This window comes from Passer montanus, unplaced genomic scaffold, assembly GCF_014805655.1.
Source record: "Passer montanus isolate IOZ18808 unplaced genomic scaffold, ASM1480565v1 scaffold25, whole genome shotgun sequence".
Lineage (NCBI taxonomy): Eukaryota > Metazoa > Chordata > Aves > Passeriformes > Passeridae > Passer > Passer montanus.
Window position 1 is genome coordinate 1,845,098 of NW_024367149.1, and position 19,310 is coordinate 1,864,407.

A 19,310-nucleotide genomic window follows, 5' to 3' on the forward strand; every position below is an offset into this window, starting at 1 on the left:
GTCAGTACATGACACACTGTGCCACTGAGGAGTATTTCACATCTATCAGAAGTTTGAGCTACTGGTTGAACGTAGAACTGCTTGGTATTACAACAGCCAGTATATTGCTGTTTCATTTCCTATCCTGAGTTGTGGAAAAGTGATGAGTGCTTTTAATATACTCCTAATATTATACAGAAGGTGATGCCAGGGCTGGATAACATGTAAGCTACATTACCATCAGGAATACCAGACTCATTTCCAAAGCAATACCATGGCAAAATAGATGGTTCCATGAGCTCCAATGATTTTGGAAACTTCAGCTGAGTGCTTTGGCCATTAATGTGGAATTAAGTTTCTTTAGTCTATTTTTTTTTCCATTTTTCATCTTTAAACTGTATGGAGCATAGATTTTACAGGAGCAAAAGGAAGAAGTTAATGGTCTGTTAATGGGCTAGCTTAACACCTTTTCTTCCTCCTCCCCTCCCCATATAATCATCTTGATACTTCCTGTACAGAAAGAGGATGTAATTAATGTAATTAGTAAATATTTTAGAAACTAGTTCCCTCTAAAATTTTCAGGACACACCCATTTTAATTTGCTAGGTTCTCGTGTGGTATAATTTCCCCCTCTCTCTGTCAGGACAAATTGAGTGCTAGAATCATACCACACTGCTTTAATAGTTGTGGTTAAAGAAATGTCACACCCATTTTAATTTGCTAGGTTCTCGTGTGGTATAATTTTCCCCTCTCTCTGTCAGGACAAATTAAGTGCTAGAATCATACAACACACTGCTTTAATAGTTGTGGTTTAGAGAAATGCAATCAACTTTTCTGAATAAGAAGAATCTTTTCCTAATATCCCTATACAGATAGTGAATTATTTCTAAATGGTGACTGGTATGCTTAAAAATATACCCCTATTTCACCCTTGTTAGCAAATTTTAAAGGCAATACTCAGCCTGTCAGATGAAGCCTAGGTAGCTGCAGCTGCCAGACTAGGCTGAAGAGGATTTTGAACTTGATCTTAGTGGCTAAGGGGCAGCTAAAACATTGCTTGTATAGGGGAGCATTAAACATCAGGCACAGCAGAGTGTTACAACTAAACTTCAGCAGACCTGCTGAAAGCAAAATAGATCTACAAGCCCCTTCTATACTGGGAAAAGCAGACCAAGGTCAAACTCCCACACACAAACTCTATAAATGTTTTAGAATTAAGCTGTAACTGGATTATGGTTTTGTGTGCTAATGGCCTTCTGAATTCTCTCAGGGTGCAAAATCATTTTCTGCTTTCATCCTCTCTTGACCTTCATTGTTCTGTTTCTCCTACTGGTACCTCCCTAAAGGAGCTGGTAAGGATTTCATGCTCTTATAAAGCTACAGCCCATTTTTTTAAATTACTATATGGCTATCTGAATGAGATTTCCCCTTATATGACTTTTTTGCTAAATGGGCCAACTGAAAAACAGGTCCTTCTGGATAGGGTCAAGCTCATTGTTGAAAGGTGTTTGTATAGGAAAACCTATCACATACCATTTGTTTTTTATGTGTAGGACAACATCCTTTGGACTGATGATATTTCACAAGTCTCCAAAGACATATCAGATTTTTCTCAGACAAATTCCTGAACCTGTCACACTACTTGGTTTCTATTTGATTAGCATATCCTAAGCTTCCCTTCTCACAGCCTGATAAAAAGTAGCATGTGACTTAATAACCAAGCCTCCCTTTCCATTAGCCAGGCAAGAGCTGTTGTTCAGTCCCGTTCTCTTCTTCCTGCCTTTCTCTGGAGATTTTCCAGCTGCTCAGACTAACGGCAATGATCCCTTCTGCTATCATGAAACCTAGGCAGGAAAGGAGGGGATATTGATGAGTCTGGGAATCCCATTCCCCTACTGACTTCAACATTCCTGCTACTCCCTTTTGTTATTCTTCAACTCTTACATGAATTCTTTTCTGTTTCCCTGATTCCTCTCAAAATAGTTACCCTTTTCCCCCCACTGGTTTACCAGGAAATCAGCTCTTCTGCAGCATGATAAACTCTGCTGGTGCTGCTGTCTCCCAGGGAGGAGGTTGTGCAGCTGCCTTTTGGTGGGAAGATGTGACAGTAACATCTTGGCTGACTTAAGTACTTGCCTGCACTTCTGCCGCAGAAAGAGGCAGTCCTGATATGACTGGATGACCCCAACCTGTAAAGTAGAGCAGGAGCTACTTCATTTAATACCACTATGACACACTGTTGCTGAGTGTGTCAAATGTCCCCTAGCACTACCCCTTGCTACCTGGGAGCTGCTCTCCGGCTCTGGCACCCCTTCACCTCCAGCTGGGAGGAAATGAGCCACCTTCCAGGATCGGTGTGTGGCCAGAGGCCAGATCCTGCCCGAGGAGGGAGGGGTAGCACCTGCACACCGGCGCGGCTCTGGAGCGTCTCCAAGAGCAGCAGCAGGTTTGCTGAGCCGCCACCCAGCTGGGGAATGCACCTGCCCGGGCAGGAGGAGAGGGCTGCCGCCGGACCTCGGTGCTGCCGCGGCACCAGCAAGGGGAGCCTCACCTGGGTCTTGGCAGGCACTTCCAAGAGGAAGGGAAGAGATTTTCCCCGTGGGCTCCCTCGTTAGCTGGATCCAGTGGAAGGAAAGCCAGGAAAAACCATTGCTGCCAGCCTGGAGCAGGGAAGTGTGCCGGGCTGTCGCATGTGGGCAGCGCCTGCTGCAGGTAAGTGATCCCTTCCTCCCTGGGGAAGGAGCTTCAGCAGCAGCTGCTGGCAGGTTTGAGGCTGCTTCAGACTCACTTCTTAAGAGACCCTGCTTCTTGCCTCCAATTCATTTCTTCTTTGTGCTATTGGTTCCTCTCAGCGTGTCAGGCTTGGGAGTTTCTTGTTCCCTTGGAACTCCCAGGCCACCCTCGGCAGAGGCGCATCAGGACAGGCTCTGCAGGATCAGGATAATGGATGCCTGTTGAGCTTACAAAGAGGAAGGGGAACATGACACTCTACAATGGAGTGTGCCAAAACTGTCTAGATCTGTGTAAAAAGCAGCTGTGTACTGACCCTGTTACAACAAGCCCTCCACCATCCTTAAGGCCAGAACCCCTAGGCTTGGGGAAAGGAAGGGACAATCCACCATCACCCAGGGCTTCCCTGGGGCTTCCCAAATGGAGTCTCATGGCAGGAGCACTGCTGGGACAGATGCTCACTTCTGGAAAGCATTATCTGTCTGTTGGGGGAGAGAGGGTGGGCTCTCCCCAGAGGTGCAGATCCAACTGCACAGATTTGCACGGATCCCGAGCAGCCCAGGAAAGGAGGAGCAATTGGTGGTTGGTATGGAAGGCAAAGGAGTGTGGATCTCTAGCTAGGATTTTGGGCAAGACAGATAGATTCCACATGAAAGCCCCATTACTCCCATTCCTTGCAGGTTCCTCCATCCCCAGTCCTGAGTTCTCAGAGAGGGAACCTTCTCACATGCTCTCAGGTGCACCATGACAGGTCTTGAACACCATGACACAGAGCTTCTGGTTTGTGCATTGAGAGTAATTCAGTCATAAGATACATGTGCTTCATTCTCTTTGAGCCTATAGGGAGTTAGAGCAGAATCAAATATGCTTAGACACCCCAAATCTGTCAGTATTGAAGAGGCTTCTGGGCAATCCCCTAAAAAACATTATTGAATTTGGTCAGCCCAAAATTTGTCAGGCAGCTGGACTAGATGATCGTTTTAGGTCCTTTTCCACTGAAATACAATAGAATAGACAACACAATAGGCTAGAATAGACAAACTAGAATACAATAGACAGAATAGAATGTACTGTTTCAGTTGGAAGGGACATACAACAATTCAGGGCTGACTCTCTTGGTAAAGAAATGCTTCCTAAAGCATTGGAGGTTGAAAAAATGACATGAAATTATGGGAAAACGTTTATGACTATTCTGGACTAAAGATTTTTGTGAGGCACAGAGTGGTGGAAGGTCCATCCCAAACAGGCTATGGACTGATCAGGAGAAGAAGCAAATAAGCTGTGATGGACTGGGAAAACAGAGGGCTGAGATGGCTTGGATTTGCTTGAGATTGTGAAGCTCTGTTGGCTCTTATCCTCGCTGCTCAGGTAAATAATTTTATGTATTATTATTTTATAGCAAATCTTGTTGGACTCTCCCAGTCTCCATGATGTTTACAAAGTCCACATAAAAGCTGCATAAAACCCTTCCAAGGCTGGAAGTACAAGGAAGTACAGCAAGAGCCTGTCTCATCCCCAGACTTCCCCTCCTAAACCCTGTGGGTAAGCAATGTTTGGGGGAGGTACCCTGGGTTTGAGAAGAGGAGGGAAGTGAGAAATATTTCAAGAGCTGAATTGTATGTGGCTCTGAAATTGAATTTTTAATTAATGTACAGTCCATGGCTTGTCTGCCAGATATCAGTCTGTCAGGCACAAGAAGTTTATCAGTAAATAAATATATGCATGTATCATTCCGAGGCATTCAGCCAGTGTACATCTCCCACACCTGCAGCCAGGATCACATTGATGATGACCCTCAATTTCCAGTTAAATGTTGTCAGAGTATGGAAAGAAAAAAACAACTAACACAATGGAAAAGGAAAAACATGAATATTTTTGCTTTCCTGCATTCCTAGTGCTTTCCTGTTCTTCCTCCACAGCTGCCAGCCAGCAGTGGGGAAGGACAGCATGTCACTTTCTTCCTGAAAAAAGGAGTGGTGGGTGACAGCCCAGGATAGGGCTGCTTTGGTTTAACATATAAAGAGTTTTCTGAAGAAGGTGGGAGGCAATGCACCCAGCCTGAGGAATGAGAAACTGTAGCTAGATTTAAGAAGGAATGTTTTCATGGCGAAGGTGATTTAACTCTGGAATGATCCCTGAGGGGCTGTAGATCCTCCATCCTTGGCATGTAAATGAATGGGGCCCTGACCTGCTCAGTCTGACTTTTAGGTGAACTCTTCTTTAAGCAGGTGACTTCACAAGGTCCCATCCCACCTTAATTATTCTGTGATTCTAGGAGTAAAAATACTGTTATTAGCAGCACAAGCCCTCAGGGTCTAGAGAAGCAAGTGTGGATGGTTTTAGAGCAAAAGATTATATTCCCAGAACATATTCAAAGAGACATAAGAAAATATGAAAGCACACTTCAGTGGAAGCCTTTGCCTCTCCAAATAATTTGTTTAATAGGGGTTAATGTAACACTGGGAAACTCTCCAAATAATTTGTTTAGTAGAGGTTAATATAACACTGGGAAATACATGCTTGTAGAGGTGATACCTAATTTTGTTCCTCGGCCAGATGCTCCTATGGTTTTATTTTGCTCCCTTGTCCTTCCTATGAGCAAATAAAATACTAAAATGGTTACATTTTAAAAAGGAACATGAGAATGCAGTGCTGTAGCTTGATTTTTGATCACATTTTCCCTCATTGTGGTTCATGCTGTTGTGGTTTCCTTGTTTACTGTTTGACTTGTGTAACTTGGGTCAAGCAGCAGAAGGACACAGACTTTGCACTTCTCCAAGCTTTATGTTTTCTTGGTCTGAAATCTCAATCTAATCTACAAATTTGCTTTCTACTAGACTCACCCATTCATTGGTAAGGAGGAGATAAGGCACCTCTGTGCTTGGAGAAGGAAAGCCAGGAGAGAGCAATGTTTAGCCCCAAGCTGATTTGCATAGGCTAAGGAAACAACTTCAGACTCACTGTCTCCTTGCCTCTCTCTACTTTAACAGTGCCCCGTGACATCCTCACCTTCCTGGGGACTCGTGTCCTGGGCACACACAAGCTATCTGCTGTCTCACGCAAAATCAAAGTGCATCCCAGCAGGCACAAACCGACACGCTCAGCCACAGCTCATTTCTCTCTCTAACTGCTGCATTCTGGTTGCTCCGGCTCAGCCAGGAGCTGCAGGTCTCTCTCCCACGGGCCTCCCAGCCAGGGTGCTCCCTCTGTGTGCTGGGTCTCTGTGCCACAGCCATCGCAGGGCCAGCCCCTGCAGCTCCCGTCCCCACGGACTGCCCGGACACGTGCTGGGCCCGGAGCCAGACCAAAGTGACCTCAGCTCCATCACAGCCGGGGAGTGACTCAGGAGGAGCTTGGCCTGACACTGTCAGGCGGTGTCTGGTTCGGGCACTCCCCGCACCATTGTCCTCCCTCTCCCCCCGGCCCCTGTTGGCTGGGCCCCGACAGAGGGGGTTTGAGGTGTTTGCTGGCAGCAAAGGCATTGCCACAAGGGATGCCGTCTGTGGAGAACAGAGACAGGGACAGTGATGGGAGCAAAGATCCCTGATGTGTGCAGAGCTGCCACGTGTGGAGGTCAGAAATTGTCCCTGCCTGTGTGTAATGAGCCCTGAGCCCCAGAGCCGAGCAGAGCAAGGTACAGAGTGTGTTTGACATGGGCTGATGGGTTCCCATGCTGTCCTCTCCAGCACCTCTCCATCAAAGATCCCTGGTGTGTGCAGAGCTGCCCTGTGTGGAGGTCAGAAATTGTCCCTGCCTGTGTGTAATGAGCCCTGAGCCCCAGAGCCGAGCAGAGCAAGGTACAAACAGAGTGTGTTTGACATGGGTTGATGGGCTCCCGTGCTGTCCTCTCCAGCACCTCTCCAGGTTTGGGTACTAGCTGTTCTAGAGGGTCCCTGTGGTGCTGTGGGACCATTTGGAGCACTCACATGCCAGGTAGGAACATTATGAGAGAGAAATGCAAGTGGTTTCCGCTCTTGATCTAAAACTGTACCCAAAGAAGTATTAAGGGGGGGCAGGATAGTGGGGACACAAGCCTGGGAACCACAAGGGGTGGGCTGAGACAAGGTGCTGTGCCCAGGGGAGCCCAGCTAAGCACAGCACCTCAGAGCCAATGCTGCCCTTCCTCTGCTCCCCTCCAGTGGCAAAGTGCTTCAGAGACCAGCAGTGAGAGAGCAGGGCTCCAGGCCACAGCTAAGGGCTCTTTCCAGGGATGTGCTGACATCACTGGAAATGTAGCTGCCATATTTCTGTAGGGAACTTTCTGAGGGGAAACCACTGGCAGTGCAGGGATGGGGATGGGCTGAGAACACGCAGCTATGGCAGATCTCACTCTTCCAGCCACTGGAATGGAAGGGTTAAACCCTGGTCCTGACCCCCACCTCCCGTTCTGGGCAGCAGAGCCAGTTGGTGACAAGAGGCTGATGCTGATGAGGGAGCATGTGAAGCCGGAGCTGTGAATGGGGCTTTATCCCAGGAGGGACCTGCCTCTGCTCTGTCCCTGCCCTGCTGCCAGCACCAGCTGCAGGCAGAGTCCTTCAGGCAGCAATGTGCCAGCAGCAGGGCACACAGCGTTGGGGAGGCAGGAGAGTCGCCCTTGGGGCAGGCTGGGGTTCCCCCACAGCACATGGAGGTCTCCCGTGAAGACATGCAGCTGAAGCACACAGGGCTTCTGTGAGGGAAGCTCAGCAAGGTCTGCAGGCCAGCCTGAGCAATGAGGCCCAGGCACAGGATTATTTGCTACAGGGGAGCAGGGTCTCTGTTTAATGATCTCTTCTTGACTTTTTCAGATGAAAGACACAGGAAAGGAAGGAGGCAATCCTGGCTGTTCCCCTGTGGTGCTGCTCTGGGAACACTCCATCATGTTTCACAGCCCTGCCTCGGTGGTGGGCTCAACCCCAGCACGTGGACCATAGTTCTCCAGGTGGCACCACTGCAAAAGGAAATTCCATCAGGATGCAAAGAATGAGACCGAGACATCATTGCTCGAGAAATGCAGCTGCCTTCACCACTGCTGCTGCACTGACCCTCCGTTTGCTGTAAGGGTGCAAATTCATCTGTGCCACCTCTGTGCCCTCTTCACCCAGCTGCCCGCCATGCCAGAGCTGGCAGAGCTGAGCAGCCCCCGCACCCCTGCGGATGCGGACCACATCCAGAGGAATATCTTGGAAGAGCATGTGGAGCTCTGGTGGTTCCAGGACCCCAAGAAGTCCATCCTGTGCTATGGCATGGCCGTGGTGCTGATCCTGGCCTGCGGGATTGGGGGCATCATCCTGCTGTACAGCACCAGCAGCCGGTCTGGAGAGTGGCGGCTCGCCGTGGGCACCACACTCTGCCTCCTGGCCCTGCTGGTGCTGCTGAAGCAGCTGCTGAGCTCTGCAATCCAGGACATGAACTGCATCCGCAGCCGGGATCAGATCGAGCTCCTGAAGAGCGGAGGCTTCTCGGACTGCCTGGTGCTGCTGCTGAGCGCCCTGGTGCTGCTGGTCTGCGGGGTAGTGCTCACCATCCTCTCCACCACCACCATGCAGCTCAGCCCCGCACGGCCGCTGGCCAGCATGTTCACCAGCGGGGTCATCCTCCTGACTGCTGGCAGCGCCATCCTCCTCTGCCTGCTGCTATACCTGCTGTGCACCTCCTGCCGCCGGGCGGCTCCTCGGAGCCTGGAGACCGGCGAGATCCGCGTCTTCACCATCTCCGGCCGCCTCGCTGGAAACAGGCGGCTTCCCCCCACCTCCAGCATGGCCAACCTGATCTGACCCAGGACACCTCTGCGTGAGTCTTAGTGGATACAGCCTGTCAGTGATGGCCTTTCTCCAAGGAAGGGTGACGGCTGTAGCGTGCCCTGTGTTCCTGTCGGAGATGACTGGCATTTGCTTTGCCCCAGGCTGGTGGCACAGCACAGACTCGGGGCACCTGGACGGGCTCTGACCTGGCTGGCATTTTATCACCACAAAGCCTCCTGTGTCAGCTGCTGCCTGCCTGGCTGTGACCATGTTACAGAGCGAAGGTGAGCCTGTCTTGTACCTCTGGGAACCCCAGTACTTGTTCGGTTCCTGCAGCTCCTGGAACGGTGTCATACACTCTCCTGGCAGGAGAGGCTGTAATTGTGGGTGGTATAAAACCAACCTGTGCTCTGTGCAGAGCCTCCAGCTCCTGAGTGAAGTAGAGCCTCTAGCAGCTGGTGAATGGCAGGAGATATGTTGCATGTCAGCAGGCATGAGGGAGCCTGGTGGGAGGTATGGCTGCAGGGGCTGCTCCAAGAAATCACTGATGCCTGTGGGAGTGAGTGTGGGATTTCCATAGGATTGTGTGTGCCAGAGCCACAGCATGGCTGGACCTCACATGAAATGCTTTTTGTATTTGCAATGCCAGTATCTGTTCCAGTGTTACGTTTCTGCAGCCCACCATCACCTGTGGTTTATCAAAGGGGTGATCAAGGGGTGTTGGTGTCAAGGCCCTGATGGATTATCTGTGCTGGACTGAGTGTTGGGGCTCTGTTTTCATGCCAGGATGCTCCAACTGCATGAGCCACAAACAGCAAGGTGCACTCGCTGTGGGATGGTGATGGGATGTCCAGATCCTGGGGCTGCCCTCTGCAAAAGCTGTGGTGTGAGGGGAGAGTGCTGTGCCCTCCCACAGGAGCTTCCCAGGCAGAAGCACCTCTGCTGCCAGGTGCCCTGCAGCTCATCCCAGTCCCTGCTTGTTTCCATGCTGTTTCTGTCTCCCAAGTGCTGCAGCTGCTGCAGGGCAGAAAAGTTCCTCTATTAGCACTTGGGTTTTACCTGGAGCTTTTTTGGTGTTTTATCTCTACAAGGTGTCCTGTTTTATCACCAAGGTGTCTCTACCAGAGGCAGACTAACAATTCACCCCAGGAAGTTTTCCTGTGACTTAATGAGAATTTTCTCAGGTAAACTAGACTTTCCCTCATAGACTCACTAACTCTTTCACTGCCCTTTCCTTAGACACAGATCCCAACCTCCTGCTGAAGATGCTCCTGCATGACTTTCTCCTTTTAGCTGCTTGGTCAGAGCACGGTGCTAATAACAACAAGGTCATGGGTGTAAACCCCATGTGGGCCATTCTCTTAAGAGTTGGACTCTGTGATCCTTCTGAACCCCTTCCAGCTCACTGTTCTGTGATTCTTCATCTTGTCAGCTCCCATCTTTCCTTCACCTGAGTTGCTCTGCCCCAGATGTTGGTTTTGCTCATTATTTGCCAAGGGTCCTCTGCCATGGAACAAGACTGAGCTATTGTTTTTTGGTGCCTGGTAGCAAATTCATTTGGAAGAGGATGGTAGCTGATTCCCTTGCTAACAGCACAAATCACTGCCCATGTTACACCTGGAGGCAGTGTCAGAGCTCACCATCAGCTGGTCAGTGAGGGGTTCACCCCTTCACAGCTACAGACCAACCATTCCCAATGCACTGAAATCTCATGAAACCACATTTGTATTCACCTGCTCTTGCCCTGCTCCTGCTGACTTTCCTTTGCCTGAAGCCTTGGATTGTTTTCCCCAATGTACAGGTACATCATTTGAGCTTTTCTCTCTGTATCTCTGTTATTTCTACATTTTCCTCTGCCACTTTCACATCTTCTGTAGATTTTATTAAACTGCTGTTTCCTCTTCTCTCTGCATCTCCTCCCTTACTGCCCAGGAGCTCAGAAGGTGGTGGTGAGCTCAGATCCTCCTGTGCTAAATCTCTTCAGAGCTGAGCTGTTCTTTCCCTCTGGGCTGTCTGGACTCAGGTCCACCAGGGAACCCTGTGCTTACACAGGAGGGGACAGGTCAGAGCTGAATGGTCTTGCACACCATCACCGTTGCTGCTGCTCTGCACGTCTGTGTCAGTGCAGGTGCAGTTATGCCAGGCTGCACCCCCTCTGCCAGCACCAGTGGTCCAGCAGTGACTGCCAGCTCCACCAGCCCGCACGTGCTGACAGGCCACAGCTGCCTGCACACCAGCTGTTTTGCACATCTGGGCATTTCTGTGAAGAGGTATGACTGTGCCCAGCTCGCAGCTCCGTGCTGCCTGCATGTCAATGTGAATCCTGTCCCCTCCACAGCCCCTTCAAGTCACAGTGCCTGTGACTTGTGCCAGAAAAGGGTGATTGACTGTGGGCCACGACAGCAACCCAAGGAGACAATGGCTAAGAACAGGCTGTGCCTGAAGATGGTGGCTGAGTGTCCAGCTGCCCAGAGGGACAGCCTGTGCTGCCCAGTCACTGACTCCCCTCTGCGGCACAGGTGCTGGTTTGTTTCTTGGTTCCTGTGCTGTGTGTGGACATACATAATAAAGTGTTAGAGAAGTTGACTGTGTTGAAGGCTGTACTTGAATGCAGGCCTCTCTGCAGAGCAGAGGTGTCAGGCTTTTCAGGGCTGGCCTCAGCCCAGGGCAGTAATCACAACAGCCCAGGGTCCCACGTGTGGCTGTGGTTTTGGATCACCAGCTAGTGTGGCAACGCCACCGCAGCCCCAAAAATGCATGTACTTCTTTCCTGATGAGAATTCCCACCTCCAGATGCATGTTAATGTCTTTCTGCTTAAGAATCCAGGTGTATCCAGATTCCCTTAACCACCGCTCTGTGAACCTGAGACCTCACCATGCCCCTGAAAGATGCTCACGTGGAGCACACAAAGCCTCCTGAACGTGTAGTGCTGGCTAGTTTGTTTACAGAGAAGCTGTTTCACCCTGTGGCAGGGCTGAGCCTCACACCTGGAACCAGTCTGCCTGCATACCTGCTCCTGGTCCTGGCCAGCCTCAGCCAGGCCCTCATGGCAGCTTCCTGGGTGGACCCCTGGAGAAGGATCCTCCTTTTCATGCATGTATTCCCAGCTCTGCATGCCAGATGTATTGTATTTCCCCCACAGACATGAGTTGCCAGGTTCCTGCCCACTTGCACTGCAGCTGCTCCAGAGGGGCAGAAAATGCACGCACACACACACACACACACACACACAAGAAAACCTGCCATATCTGCTAGGCTAAAAAATAAATGGGTGGACTTATGAACAGGGTCAAAGTAGACAAGCCATCAAACCACTAAGTGCTGAGGGGCTGGTGAGTAAGATCCTGGACAAATAAGCCTGGGTGCTTGTATTTTTAACTTCTTTTAAGACATCACCAAGACTAAAAAGAAAAGACTGCATCTAGCATGAATTCATGTGACTGAAAAGCATGTTGAAAAGCCCAGAAAATACCCTACAAAAGATAACTGAAATGCTTTTTCCCAGCCCTCACATTTAAATCTCTTACACAAAAGATATTAGAAATTTCCAAAAATACAGTGTATAGTATATTTTCATAGGTAGCTGATGAGCCCAGAAGACAAATTATGAGACAGTAACTGAAAAAGTAAAGCTCACTTTAGAAATGTGGCATTTAAGAGCAAAAGTTGGCTGACCACTGAAAGAAGCCAGCAGGTTTTCCTCCTGCTCCAGGCTTCAAGTGGCACATTTGCCCTCTAGCCTGTCTCATCCATCCAATGCCTGACCCATTTTTCCCCTTTGGTTTGCATTCTCTGGGGTGTATTATCTACCTTTTTTATGCACTAAATGTTTTAATGAGTGGAGAAATAGAAAGGCAGTTAGCAGTGATATAGAGAATTGAAGGAGGTGGGGGAATTAGCTGTGTGGCAGAGCTTTGAGAAATGCTGTCCTGTGTTATCTCATGCTCTGGAGCATGACAAAGAGACTCCTGAGCTATCAGGGATGGTAATGACTGGGCGGTGCCCTGGGAAATCTTCCCAATCGGTTGTACCAGCCTTATGAATCACTTACTAAAGGTGAATGCCACTGCTGCTCCCTGCTTTTAACTCCAGAGTAACCCATGAAGGCACAACCAACTCCAGCAGAAATAACTTGCAGTTACTTGTGATTCATGTGCTGTTCATTGTACCACAAAGATGACAGGAATGTAAAAATTATTGCATTTGTACAACTCCACAGTTGAACACAGTTGACACATGGAACTCTGTAATGGTGCTGGGGGAGAAGGTCACCTCGCCCTAGTGCATGGGCCTAGCACTGCAACTGGCAGCACTGATGAGTTTTCTCAGCTCTGCAGAACTGACAGGGGAAAGGTGTCTTTTAGCTTGTCTTCCTGGAGAAGAAAGAGAGAAAAGAAAGAAGGACTGTGGCTGGAGAGATGTGCACAGAAGCCCTGTGATGGTGCACCAGGGCTGCCTGCACCATAGCAGGTGAAATATTTGTTTGGATAAGAGCACTCACTGTGCCACAGATGTGGTCTCTCATTGCCACAGTTAGAGGAATGTATTTATGGTCTTTGAAAGCACATGCAAAAAAAGCTGTGCCCCAGCTGTGGGGCTGGGGGTCTCCTCCCAGCACTGCCACTAGGAGAGTCCCAACAAACCACTGCAGGCAGAGGCAGGGCTAAATCATGTTTTAATCACACCTCAGAGTGACAATGCATTGAGGGACAGATCAGGGCTGGGTCTGGTGTCATGGGGCAGTGGGGCCAGTGCCCAAGACCCCATGGCAGCACCAGGGCAGGCTCCTCTTCCCACTTCACCTGCCTTCCCGGGCATGATAGGCACCATCTCCTTCATCCTCAGCATCCAAGCAAGGCTGGGAAAGCAGCACCTGGCTTGGTGTCCCTGTGACAGCACAGCCTACTGGTGTCAGGCTGGGATACTCTGGGACCGGCTGCCTTCAGCCTCCATAATCATTCCTAGCCCATCCCTCTCTCCCCTCCTCTCTGCTCCCTTCCTCCTGCCCCACACATGTGGGGCCCAAAGCCAGGGACAGGTAGGAAAAGGTGGAGCTAGGGAGACAGCAAGAGGCTGCAGCAATGGTGGCTGAGCTGTAAGCTTATAAGCTCAGATGGAGCGATGCAACTCCCGCTCCTCTTTTGTTGGCAGCTGCTCACTGGGCTGGATGTAGTTGTCCTCGATGAAGCCATCATCATCCTCAGCTTGTAGGTCAGCAGCATCAGTTATGGAATGGCTCCCACAGGAGCCCCTGTCCCAGCTGCTGCTATCCTCCATGGGGCTGCCTCCGATGGAGCTGATTTCAGGCAGCGGCCGGTGGCGGTAGCTGGCAAAGTTCTTGTGGACAAGCTTGCACTTGGCAGCCAGTGCAATCAGGATGGAGATGCCAACCGCTGCCACTAGGAATCCCACCAGGTATGGCCAGCTCCTTCCCCCCTTCCCAGCAGGCAGTGCAGTGGCTGTGACACAGGAAAGGCACATGGTCAGCCTGTGGCACACCCAGCGCTTCCCATCCTCCAGCCCTGTGCCTGCCTGCAGTGTGCAGCCAGCACTAGGTCATTAGGAGCAATACAGATCCTCTTCACCAAGATCAGCTACCAAGGGGGTGTGAACACTGGGGGCAAAACTGCCTGACAGCTGGCTGGTACTGCTGCACATCACTGTGGAGAGTGATGTGCTCCGTGTGGCTTCATGGCCCCTTTCCTGTCACAAAGCCAGCAAACACCTCCAGGAGCTGGCCACCCTCCCACCAAGCCACTGCACCAGCATGGCCAAGCAGCCTGCTCCTCTGGGGCTGTGGGGCAGAGCAGGGGGACTCCACCTGCAGCCCCATCTAGTATGATGGAGGACAGGAAGGTGCTAGACCTTATGGACACCTCCTTATGGACACCATCCGCACAACTTACTGTTGTTCTCAGTCACTGTGATCGGCTGTGGTGTGCTGAGCCCACGAGCAAACCGCTGCTTAATCTGGCAGCCCAGGTCCTGAGAATCCAGAGCTGTGATCTCCTGGCCCCTCAGCCCCGGGGGCGACACGCAGGTCACCTGCACAGCTGGGAGACAAATGGGCTAAGGTGGGATGGGGGTCCGTGCCCATCCCCTCTCCAGTTCAGAGAAGATGATCCCCACTTGCTCCTGGGTTGATGGGTTGCATTGCAAGGTGCTCCTGGCTCTGCCTTACAGACATGCTAACCCTCAGCAAATTGTAGGAAACAACCAAAGGAAAAATCCCCTGATCAAGAAACTCTTGTGTGACTCTAGGAGCTCCTTTAAACTGGATACAGACAAATTCATGGATACCCACAGAAACGCCACTGCTCTTACTTGGAGCTGAGCTCAGATGGTTGGAGCCTGACCTGGCTCCAGAGAGGAGCTGCCGACTCCTCAACAATGAAAATATGGTCATTCCACAAAGACACATAAAGATGGATTTAGAGGCCAAAGTGTACATACAACCCATTTCCTAGAAGAGTACAAATTATCTTGCTGAGGTTCTTAGAAATCCTTGGTATCCTTTGTAACTGCAAGCAAGGAACAGACACATCACCTTTCCTTTTGGTTTACTATCCCTCAACAGGGTAGGACAGAGAACCATCTCAGACCTTGCCCAGGGGGCAGAGCAAATGGATCAAGCAAGACTCCTACACTTGGGATTCCACCTGCCCAACACACTCCCTGCCACCCATCCCTTCCACTCACCTCCTCTGCGCCGCAGCCACTGCTGCAGAGGGTGCACGCTGCAGTCACAGACCCAGGGGTTCCCTTCCAGGCGCACCCGCGGGACTGTCTCCATCAGCTGCAGGCTCCAAGTGCCCACAGAGACCAGCGCGTTGTGCCGCAGGTCCAGGTGGAAAAGAGCCTTCAGTGGCAAAAGGAAAGGGACATCAAGCTCTTGCAAGCTGTTGTTTCTTAGAAGCAGGGTGTGCAAGTTTCCCAGGCCCTTGAAAGCGTCCATGTGGATGTAGGTGATGCTGCAGCTGCTCAGGTCCAGCAGACGCAGAGCCCCGAGGTTGGAGAAGACTGCTGGGCTCAGCATGAGCTTGGCATTGCTGGAGAGGTTGAGAGCGTGCAGGGAAGGAAAATGCTTCAAGAGAGTCCTGTGATGGGGCATGACCAAGGAATTGAAGGAGAGGTCCAAACTGGTGATGTTTCTTGGAAGGGAAGTTGGAGCATGCTGAAGGTTCTTCCCACTGCAGTTGGCCCATGCCTGGGAAAAGAGCTGCTGTTTGAGATGTGCTATCCATGATGGGGACTGTCTCCATAGAGAGACTGCTCAAAGGTTCAAACGTCTTAATTACCCTTGCAGAGTTTAAAAAAGCAAAGACACAAACGCATTTAAAAACCACATGAGCTACCGTATGAGATTGGAGTGGGCCTAGAAGACACAAACGCATTTAAAAACCACATGAGATTGGAGTGGGCCTAGGAAAATGGAGAAAGATGAGCAGGACAGCCCAGGACTGAGAGCAGCTGACTGAAACATTAAAGGAGGAGCATGCAGGACTGGAGGGAAAACCCAAAAGGATGAGTGCAAAGGCAGCAGGTTGTCACCCCCCTGTCCTTCCGTACAGGGCAGCTGTCACACAGGGTCAGTTTGCAGAAAGCCTTCCTTTTCCTCCCCTGGATCCCCATCTCCAGCCCCCGGGGAGCTCTTGTGTGACACAGGGGCATCCTCCCAGCTGGAGCAGGGAAGCAGGAGCGCCTTGCCTGTTGCAAGGGCAGGCAGGAAGCTGACCAGGCTGCAGAGCTACAGGTACCTGTACCAGTCACCCATGCCAGGAGCAGCTCCCTGGGGCCTGTGCAGGATAGTGCATCAATGCTTCCACCTATCCCATGTTCTTGAGGATACATGGTGAGTAGCTGTGGCTTACTGCTGGCTGGCTGTGTCAGTGTTAGGAAACAAAACAGGCCATGGACCATTCGCTGTCCCAAAAGACCAGCAGAGCAGGATGGAAGGATCAGTCAATCCACATGGATGGATTTTTATTTTTTTTTACCAGTAAAACAGGGTGCCCCGACTCAAACAGTTCTGGGGAGCAGTCTGCAGCATGGGTTACTCTTGCCTGGGCCTTTAGTGGGAGGGGGTCAAGTGTCCAAACTGAAGCTGCCAGAGAGCAGGTCAGCAATTTAAGTTTGGTTGGGAAGGCACAAGCTCCTGCTAAGTGCTGTGTTTGGACCTTGCAAGCAGAGATGCTGTGCTTCAAGTTTACTGTGGTCCATAGTCTGGGTTTCTGTGTTGGCTACATTCCAGCTAGCTGGGCTTTTCATTTCCTTCACCTCTCCTTTCATCCTCTTCTCCACTTAAATCTCCTATCAGACCCTGCTGTTCCTGCTTGGTAGAGGAACAGATATGCCCTTAAAAACCTCAGGCGCTGCAGACTGGTTTATAATTGGGCCAAGCCACAGGGGGACCACATGAGCCCAAACACAGCTGGGCTCAGGAAAGCTTTGGAAACGGTGCAAACTTTTGGGTGTAATAACTGAGAGCTCAGTGGAAATGTCAGTGGCCCATGACAGCCACTTTCCTTCATTCTCCCAACTCCTGCCTGCAGTCAAGCTGCTGGCTGCAGTGCTTGTCCCTGTGGCTTAGTTGTGTTTCCTGCTCCTTGCCGGGTGCTCAGCGATCCTGGCCCCATGCTTGCCAATCACCCTGGCTCCAGTCACTGCAGCACCATGTGAGGGGTTGGGACCCCCTCAGGGATGTGACTCATGGCTGCTTGCCATGCACCCCTTATGGGCAGCTGTGTTACACCTGCAGCCAAGAGACCCCACAGTCAGAAATGCCATGACTCAGACAATGCTTTCCAGGCCGTGCTCTGGTGAACAGGCTGGACAACATGACATGTTCAGCTCAAGGCTGGGAGCAGGACAGCCAGGCTCTGGGCATGGGCAAACCACCCCTGTGGCTGGTGGCCACTGGCACAGCCCATCTCCCAATTAACTCTGCTGGCTCCCGTGGGTTTTCATCACTCGTCTTCTCCTGAGCTTTGAGCAGGAGCTGCCTGCCAGGCCCTGCTGCCCCGTGGCACCGCAGCTGAGCTGGCAGGGCCAGGAGCGGGGCCCGGCCCACCCTCAGCTGCTGCCCACACCGCGGCCCCGCGGCCCCCCTACCTGGTGGTCAAGGCTGCAGGGGTGTCCCATCACCACCGGCCAGACGCAGAGGAGGCTGCAGACCCAGCAGAGCAGGCAGGTAGGAGCCATTTGGCTCCAGGAAACTTCCGGCCAGAAAAACAAGTCTCGGGGAAAGCTGGGAAGCCGGCAGAGCCGGCCCTGCCGGGCGAGGTGTGGCCGCGGCCGCCCGGCTGCGAGCCGCCACCGGGTCCCCACACGCCGGCCCCGCAGACAGCAGCGCCCGGCTCCGAGCCTGGCTGCCGCCCCGGCCCCGCTGCGCCCCGGCCCCGCTCCTCCCGAGCTGGTGAAAGGTGGCGGTGCCAGTTACACATTAACAGCCGCGCCCCATCACCTCCCTGCCGTGTGGCCGCCCGTGATCGGTGAGCAGCACTGCCGGCTGCGCTGTGGGGGCTGCCGGGCTGGCAGCAGGACCCTGGGCGGGCTGCGAGCCCCCAGAGGCCAGGCGGCACCTCTGCGGCATCTGCCCTGAGACACCGCGCTGCAGGAGAGCAGCCGGAGCCTGGTCCAGCCGTTGGTGCGTTCACCTGGGACAGCTGGGGCTGAGGCAGCAGGAAAGTATCCTACAGGAAAATAAAGGTCTTGCTGGAATTCCAGCAGAAAGCATGCGGCAAACTGGCAGGTCTCTGGGCCCAGCAGCAGCAGCAGCTCAGTGAACAGCACCTGTCCATGAAGGTCCCAGAGGATGGGAGTGCCCCACCACCTTCGGCACCCTTCATGCAGACCTACCACTTAACAGTAGTCCTCCCTTCCAATCCTGCCATGGAGTCAGTGAAAGTCTGAGAAATCATGTCAAAGCAGCATCTCATGGGTGTTTGCTGGCACGCCAGACCTGCGCCTGTGCCCATGGGTGATGGGGCAGGTGAATGGGCAAGACTGGCAGAGCCACAGGTCAGGCAGGGAAAGAACTGGCTGCACCTGCTCCTGGCTTTGCCTCTGCAGCAAGAGGGAGCCCCAAGATCTCTTCCCACGAGGGGTAAGGGACCAGGGTACGGACGTCATCGACAAGAAGCCAATTGTCAGCAAGAGCATTTTGGACATGTCCTGGGACATGGACGGCCCCTCCTCCCCCAGCTGCCAAAGGGGTCCTCCACAGCCGCACGTCCCACCCTTTCCTCAGGGAAAGGGCTTCCCAGCAGCCTGTCCTTCATCCTGTGGGCATGTGCTGGATGCCAACGCAGCAGGCAGCTCCTGCTTCCCAGCTGCCCAGGCGGGCTGGGGATGCTCAAATACCCCATTTCCAGGATGTTCCTGCGCCTGGTGGGATCAGTCCTTAGCCCACCCTTGTGGGACCTCCCCAGGACCCACTGAGCACACAAAACAAAACAAGTATCCAGAGAAGCAGGACTAAAAAGTGTTGCTGAGGCAGCCCAGGCCATTGGTGGATCTGCAAGGCAGTTGCATTTCCTATCAGGAAATGTATCTGTGCATTATGGTTTCTGGCATGTGGTGCCATGAATTAGAATGTGCAAATGATAACAAAAAGTGGTATTTTTGTCAGTCTTTGGGTTTTTTTGGGGAGTTTTTTTCAGTCTGTTGTGATTCAGCAAAAATCGACTCCTAGTACTTTAGTCGTCTATAACAGGTGCTTGGAGTGTCCTGTGGATTGGGCAATTGGAGCTTTCCATGTTGCAGGAGAGCAAGTGTGGAGAGCTGCTTCAGCTGTGCTCAGCTGTGCCCATCTCTCTGGTGCCTCCTCTGGAGACAGATAAACTTAAACTGGAGCTGTAAGGTCCTGGCTGGCCACA

At 51.8% G+C, this 19,310-nt stretch overlaps 2 protein-coding genes across 5 annotated transcripts; one reads left to right on the plus strand and one right to left on the minus strand.

Annotated features, from left to right (window-relative positions):
- Positions 1-2,416: 2,416 nt before the first annotated feature.
- Positions 2,417-11,002, plus strand: TMEM125 (transmembrane protein 125). Of its 3 annotated transcripts, none has more exons than XM_039711636.1 (2): positions 2,417-2,691; positions 7,497-11,002. In XM_039711636.1, exon 2 carries the CDS (start codon positions 7,803-7,805, stop codon positions 8,463-8,465), a length of 663 nt encoding a protein of 220 aa, XP_039567570.1. In that variant the 5' UTR covers positions 2,417-2,691; positions 7,497-7,802; the 3' UTR covers positions 8,466-11,002. The 3 variants fall into 3 exon arrangements, with proteins under 3 accessions (XP_039567570.1, XP_039567571.1, XP_039567569.1); XM_039711637.1 differs by lacking the exon at positions 2,417-2,691 and adding an exon at positions 6,598-6,642; XM_039711635.1 differs by lacking the exon at positions 2,417-2,691 and adding an exon at positions 7,245-7,399.
- Positions 11,003-13,089: 2,087 nt separating this feature from the next.
- On the minus strand, positions 13,090-18,003 carry CUNH1orf210 (chromosome unknown C1orf210 homolog). Of its 2 annotated transcripts, none has more exons than XM_039711864.1 (4): positions 17,545-18,003; positions 15,133-15,292; positions 14,340-14,486; positions 13,090-13,892 (listed from the first exon to the last, which is right to left on the minus strand). In XM_039711864.1, exons 1-4 carry the CDS (start codon positions 17,632-17,634, stop codon positions 13,543-13,545), a joined length of 747 nt encoding a protein of 248 aa, XP_039567798.1. In that variant the 5' UTR covers positions 17,635-18,003; the 3' UTR covers positions 13,090-13,542. The 2 variants fall into 2 exon arrangements, with proteins under 2 accessions (XP_039567798.1, XP_039567797.1); XM_039711863.1 differs by having other exon boundaries at positions 15,133-15,640; positions 17,545-18,000.
- Between the last annotated feature and the right edge of the window lie 1,307 nt (positions 18,004-19,310).

Bases quoted from the DNA above. Each gene is read 5' to 3' on its own strand.
- TMEM125 (XM_039711636.1), top strand. From the start codon at position 7,803: ATGCCAGAGCTGGCAGAGCTGAGCAGCCCCCGCACCCCTGCGGATGCG.
- CUNH1orf210 (XM_039711863.1), bottom strand. From the start codon at position 17,634: ATGGCTCCTACCTGCCTGCTCTGCTGGGTCTGCAGCCTCCTCTGCGTC. The intron at 14,487-15,132 runs GTGAGTGGAAGG...TTTGTCTCCCAG, and splicing joins GTGGCTGCGGCGCAGAGGAG to CTGTGCAGGTGACCTGCGTG. The intron at 13,893-14,339 runs GTAAGTTGTGCG...CCTGTGTCACAG, and splicing joins CACAGTGACTGAGAACAACA to CCACTGCACTGCCTGCTGGG.